At 41.9% G+C, this 7,103-nt stretch overlaps 1 protein-coding gene across 1 annotated transcript in view; it reads right to left on the reverse strand.

Moving 5' to 3' along the window:
• adgra2 (adhesion G protein-coupled receptor A2) overlaps positions 1-2,979 on the reverse strand; it is a 44,130-nt gene extending 41,151 nt beyond the window's left edge. Inside the window, exon 1 of the mRNA XM_030144030.1 lies at positions 1,973-2,979. Coding sequence (XP_029999890.1) covers positions 1,973-2,277 — 305 coding nt within the window. The 5' untranslated portion in view covers positions 2,278-2,979. The remainder of the gene's footprint in view (positions 1-1,972) is intronic.
• Between the last annotated feature and the right edge of the window lie 4,124 nt (positions 2,980-7,103).

Raw genomic sequence — 7,103 nt, forward strand, 5'->3', positions numbered from 1 at the left:
CCATTCACAGATATGACCCACCTCGACGAGCCAAAGGAGAAGGTGATAATATTGAGGCGAGTGGTTGCTGCTTTACGGCTGGCAGGAACAACAAACAGCCAACTAATAGTTTTAATAAACAAATCCCCATTGGGATTTCCCATGAGGCTGAGGGGCCTCAACTGGAATGTTCACAGGGGCCAGCTGTTGTGCATTACATGTAGCAGCCGGCCCCGGAAGCCCTGGGCCTGGTGTCCTCCAGCCCTCGCCCGCTCAGCATGGAGGACAGCATTCCTCCGATCCACCTCAGGAGAGAGGGCAGCAGTGCTGGCTGTCAGGCCGCCCGATGTGGGGAGGGACCAAGGTGGTGCAGGGCAAGGGGAGTGCCCCTGCTGCACCTGGGATACTGTCTGTAGTCCCTAAGCTGACTAAGGAATGTCAGGAATAACACGAATATCAACACAACTTCTCACATTCCACATCTGGAGCTAATGTCATGAACTACAATGAGAGCGTGGGCGCTTCAGGAACTCACCGAATCTTTAGGAAAATGAACTTTCCAGACACCAGTGCTCCCAGAAAGGTAAAGAAAATGGCGGATTATGACAAAAACTGTTTGCTCCTCAGACAGAGTCAAATAAAAGGTCACAAAATGCTAAACATCTGTAGAAAAACAACTCAACCAAAATTAGTAGGTACAGGGATGGAAGATCATCCAGATTATTCAATCACCTCAGCCACTGCCACCCAAGCCAGTTTTTTCCTCTGCTTTCCAGCAATGTGTTCCCCAGATGTTTATCCTGCTTGTATTAAGCAAGATACATAAGACCCTATAAATGCACTGCTGGCTGGCTTTTGGCTCTCCTGGGGCATAAATCCCCTTACTTTACCTCAAATGCCTGATCCAGTGGGGAAGTTGAACGTGTTTTAAAACTATGCCCATGTGCAGCTCAGCAATGCTCCCACTAGGTCAGAGCACACAGACAAGAACATACTGTGGGAACAAGCAATGACTTTAAAAAGTCTGAGCAGCTGTGAACAAAGTGCAAGATTAAATTCCTTGAAACTGTATGAAAACACCACCCAGAAACTGTCACTGATAGACTGTTAGTTCATTAATCATGACAGATAATGACTTTTGGCTTGTGAATCTGTCCAAACAGACACAAATAACAGCTCCATTATTAATAAATATGTAAATTGGCTCAGAATAATTCTACTGCTGTCTGCTTCACACCAAAGGGTTTAGAGGTCTGCTCTTTTTTCAGAAGGCTGAGTCAGGGAGACATGGTATGAAAGGAACGGACTGACCCACAGAAAAGGACAGAGCCTGATAATAAAAAAAGAAGAAAATGTGTTTCTTTTTATTCTTGTTTACAAGACCAAGTCCATGTGGTCCATGTGCACAGGGTGGTAGAGGGAGGAAGAGGGAGCGGGATGCAGAGTGAGTCCGATTTAAAGTGACAGAGCTGTGTCAAAGAGGCAGGAACAGATGATGGCTACAGTCAGCCTGCCCTCACACTGATCTGCTTATAATGCTTTACAGAGTGGAGACATGCAGCCCTCCACTACACACTTAAACTAGATCAAGATGTAAACTTATGACCTAACAAGTCCTATTACTGCAACAAGTCCCCAGTACAGTTAAAATTTAGGCCACGAGGTCAAACTCATGGGTGTGTGGGCCTGGTCTACACAGTGAACCCCCATGTGGAGATGTTTGTTTTTGCATACTTGGATTTTAATTTATTACACATCAACATGTCAACTCATTCATCCAAATTGATTCTATGGCACATTGTGTCACACAGGATGTTAGAGTTCACTCTTCAATAAGGCAAAATCATGTTTCTGTGTGTAGAAAATGGAATGTAATGTGATTGGTTGAAATATATAAAGCCTATATGGATATTAGAATAAGGTCAGCAGCCAAAATGATCACAAAAATTAGGGCTTAAAGGTAGATCTCATCCCTTGTAGTTACCAAACTTACAGAGTAACGGTCCTGTTGGGCAGCAGACTGGCATCAGGAGGTTCAGACAGCTCCTCCTTGCTGCAGCTGACTCTTCTTCCAAACGCCTGGACGCCACCGTGCGCTTTGGACCGCTCATCTGTGCAGCTGCAGCCACTCGTAGAGGCGATCAGCCCGGGACAAGCCTGGGAGAGCCTCGGCTCAGTGGCAAACACAAGCAGCAGCATCAGCACCAGACGCCGCGGCAGCAGAGGGATGCCAACGCCGGGCGCAAACATTGTCCTTCGGCTGGATCTCACCTCAGCTGCACCTCCGCCTCCAGTCATCCCATATCTCCACCATGAAGTTCTGAGAGGTCTTGAACAGGATAGGGGTGGGGGATTTTCTCTTGAATGAATATGGCAAACTTGGAAGATGTTCAGTTTGACACCTCTCAAGTATGAAGTCTCATTATCGCAGCAGGAATAAGCACCTTGGTTTTTCAAGACTGTCCTGTTATGTCATGGCGCACAACTCTGTCTGGTCAAGATCATAAATCCAAGGGATGTGTCCATCCAAAACTCCACAGCGGACACAAAGACGCGGTATTCTGTTGTTAAAAGGTTGATGGTCGTATTAAAATCTATTCCCTTACAGGATACTTGAGAGGGTCCAGTTTACTGTTATCTCTTAAAATTATTCCAAAAGTTGCAGAGTTTCAGTACTGAGTAGTTACAGCTACAGTTGAAGCCACACTGTCATCTGGATGAAGAAGGAGAGGAAAAAGTAATTCACAAACTTTTTTCAGTTGCACCGCAGTTTTTCCTCAGTATTTTTTCTCCGATCTGGGAGGTCTCAGACTTCTATCTTGAGAAACGTGTCATAAAATCAAAAAAAGAGAGAGAGAAAAAAAAAACATACATCAGTTCGGACAAGAAGTGAAATTGTCTGATTCGGTTCCTGCGTAATTCCCAAAATCTAGCGGTTTTTGCCTGCTTGCCTCTGTCACACTGAAACTCACTTAGTTCTAGCCCAAGTGCGCCCATTCCGTCTCCGTCTGCGCTCTGGTCCCCGCGGTCCTAGCGCATCCAGCTCAGCCATGGACAGACCAGAAGGAGGTCTCACATGTGACCAGGCGGTAAACCCACCTAAAAACCACTACAGCCACCTTCATCAGACTCCACAAAGACAAACGGACTATTGTTGGATGGTGCGCACACCCCCGTCCAACCGAAAGAAATTTACGCACTTGCATTTTTTTTCCTGAATCTCTTGTGAGTGTTTCATTTTAATTTTTTTTATGATCATGTTTTGACCTTTACTTTTGTATGAAGCCATTGTACGTGCATGTGATAGGCCTACTCATGGGCCTTAGTTAACAGGAAGAAAATTACTTTTAAGATCATGCGTAAAATACAGGTATAATCTGGATATTTTCCACATTTTTCCCCTTTTGTTTTTTTTTTTTTTTTTTTTTTTTTTTTTTTTTTTGTTATATCAGTAACTAGAGAGCCTTGGTTTCAGTGTGTCTCTATAGGGGAGTAAAAATAAAGTTATGAATGAAAGCTACAGGTCTCTTGTGTATTGTCTGTTACTCCAGATCAAAGCCTTCTCATTGAATCAGCGGGAAGGGGAGGAAGCAAATCCCTTTACAGATATAGTTCAGTAAATTGTTACTGCAGAAAGAGTTATGGCAAAAGAGAGCAGTTTGATCTTTAAAACATATAACAGTGTGGTGACATGTTGTAGATGATCTTTACAAGTTGTTTTATACCCAACTGGAGGCTTTTGGTAACAGGTCATTTTTTTTATGATGATGGGTTTATTGTCAGTAACACAGGGGCAATTGACCTTAAAATGTAGATTAAGTTTTTATTCTGGGAAGAAAAACTGACCCAGTGCATTCAGAGTCATATGTGTATAGGGTTGTGTTTGTTATCTAACCCAATGTGATGTACTGTATGTCAGTGATGGTATCACATGTTGATACCAGACCAACACAAACCAAATGCTTTGATTTAGAGATCTTAGAGGGGGAAATTCTTAAAAAACCCAAATCCTTTGTTGAAAAGAATAATGTTTTTTAAAAATACAACATTTCTGTCCCAGAACGAACCGAGTACAATCCAAAAAATACAGGGTGATCATAAACTTCCACAAGATCCCCCTTTCACATTTTTGCTTATGTGTATGGAAACCTCTCAAAATACTGGACTCTGAGGATTTATGTTTTAAAAATACTTTTTGATATGCGAGAGGCCCGGAGAGGATGGAAGCTGAGGCAATTGAAATCTGGAGAGCATTTCAGAATATGAGAAGGTGAACCAGGAAAGCGTTTGAGAGGGGATTTTAAGCAATTGAGCTTGACATGTATTCACTGACATAGTCAAACTGCAGGCACCTCAGTCATGCGAGCATGGCCGGCAGTATAATGGTGCTCTGTGCTCTGACCCTCACAGTGGACCCGGGTTTGTTATTCCTGTATATGATACTGTACACTGGAGCGGGCTCAAAAAACCAGCATGATTATTGAAAGAAAGCACAGGCAGTGGATGGGCGCCTGCTCAGCAATGAAACAGAGGGCTGTTTATCCAAGCTGTTAAATAAGGCTTCAAGTACAACACCCCCCTCTAACTCCACTAGGCCCAAATCTCTCTCATCTGGAGAGCACAGTTTCCATTTAAAATGTCACGTCCCAAACTGCACATTACATCAAATTGTACTTAATGGCATCCAGACAAACTTTAATGTCGTTCCAACATTTTCTCTATGCACCCCACAGCCTTCTCTCTGCCTATAGCCAAGCGAGCAGTCTCTCTTCTCCCCGTTCCACATCTGGACTCCATTCCAGGTGGAGTATTGGGAAAGGGGAGAACGTTGGAAAGGAAAGGTGGAACGCGGAGGAGCTTGGAGGCTCCAAAAGTAGAACTGAGATCATGTCTGAGGGGTGATTTGGTGGGAGTTACGCAAGCTTTGAGATGACTATTTGGTGATCACTGTAACTCAAACGTTACAATGGAAATATCTGTTTTGTTTTTCAGCACAATCAGAGACGTGAACCATACTGAGTGAGCACTGAGACCGAGGCACAGCTCAGGCTAATGTTTTTGCCAATAAACAAAAGGAAAGCATCTGTTCTGGAAGCAAACATCACGCTCTGTAAGACTCTGGCCTGTTGCTGAGGGTCACAGTGGAGTTTCTTGAGGAGCCTGTGACATCTAGTGGTGTGTTTGGAATTACACCTAGAGCCCACCCTCTGTGAACAGCTCAGTCCTGCACTTATGGGCATTTCCTGGTTGCCTGGTTTTAATTATGGGTTTATGGGAATTTTAAAGCTGCTGCTTCCTCTATTTATGGGGTGATCAAATAAGGTGTCATATTTTCAGAAATAAATACATTGCATCAACACAATTATCATCAGGCGCAGATGGAAACAGAACAGTGATGGTTATGGATGTCACTTTAAATCAAGTATGTAAACTGTTGCAAAAATGATTATATATTGTATGGATTTCTATGTGCAAAAAGAACATAACTGATTATTTCTCTTTTTTTTTTCTTTTTTCTTTCTTCTTCTGTGTCTTGTCCAGCATCACAACAGTGGCTGCTTTTTTTGTGCTGAACAAATTTGCTTTGCCAAGGGCAACTTCATAAAGTATATGAGGCTCCCCTTGATATTCTACTGTCTTTATTTTGTGTTCTGTTGAACCACATTTTGATGCCGGATCTGACATGAAGGAATAGGGGGAAGGAGAAGAAAGAGGGAGGAGAGAAGGAAAGAATGAAGGGGGAAGAAAAGGGAGGAAGAAGGTGGTGAAGACCCTGACAAGGAAATATCAACACTGCTAACAATAACAACTGTGGTAATAATTATAATGGCAACAATAACTAGAACAAGAACTGAGTAAACTAGGCAGAAGAGAAAGAAAGGAAGAAATTACAATAAAATAAAATAAATAAGACCTATTAAGAAAAGAAAACATGAACAGAATATCAAAAACGACAGCCCAAATAGCATCAGCAACAAATCCACACAACATCAACAACTGATTATTTCTAATGTGTAAAATTTATAACCTAAAGTTTTCTATCTACACGTCTATAAAAGTAGTAATTAAATAAACCTATGATAAAAATACTAATTGGGCTGTATTTGTATGGATAAAATGTGCAAATGCAGGTATAATTCCAGATACACATTCTGAAAACTTATCTAGCAGATGAGTCTAAGTGATGGATGTGAGTATTGTGTAACTGTGGTGATGCTGCCCTCTTTTGGCTAGCACAGTAAAAACAACACCCTTTTTTACTTTTACATACTCACACTGACAATGCAACTTTTAATACCCCACCTCCTTGAATTCAACTTCAGCATCAAGGATTCTTCATGTTACTATTTGATTTGAACTCATACATTTCATATTTCATTTTGTCTGCTTCATTTTATTTAATGTTTGTCACATTCAGGCTTCAACATGTTTGAGAAAATGCTGGTACAATGAAGCATTCACTACTTTCTCTGATTGACTGAACACACTTAGAGATGAAACATTTCAGGTGTAACTTTCTTCTGTAACCGTGTCTGCAATGTGTCCAACAGTTTGTCTAATAGACTTTGTTGCATTTCAAGATGCATTACATTCGCTGTTGTGGACAATAGAAGACTACAGTCAGACCAGCATCCTCCTCCTCCTCCTCAGCCAGGTCCTTTGTGGCAGTGCTTTGTCTTATTGAAATGTGCACACACGTCCCTGGAAAAGTTGTCATCTTCAAGGCAGGATGTGTTTCTCCAAAATCTGAATGTACCTTTCAGCGTGAGTTAGTGGTGCATTACAGAAGCACAAATGACCTTTGCCCTTTGCACTGACAAAACATCAGAACATGACAAATTCTGGCTTCTGGTCTTGTTGCTAGTAATGGTTAGGAAGGACCTTTTTAACTTCAGTCTGGAACATACAGCGTCCAGTCCTTAAAAAAAAAAAGATAGACGTACTAAAATAAAAATAAAAACGAACCTGTGATACTGACGCCTCCAAAGCCAAAGAATACAACGATGTTTCTGGACACATTTAACATAAGGCTTGATTTGGCTATAGATGAATAATGCTTCTTGGATCAGAGATCACAGGCATTCATCTTTGGTTTGACTCCTTGCACTTTACACACTGAAATA

This window comes from Sphaeramia orbicularis, chromosome 9 (assembly GCF_902148855.1).
Source record: "Sphaeramia orbicularis chromosome 9, fSphaOr1.1, whole genome shotgun sequence".
Lineage (NCBI taxonomy): Eukaryota > Metazoa > Chordata > Actinopteri > Kurtiformes > Apogonidae > Sphaeramia > Sphaeramia orbicularis.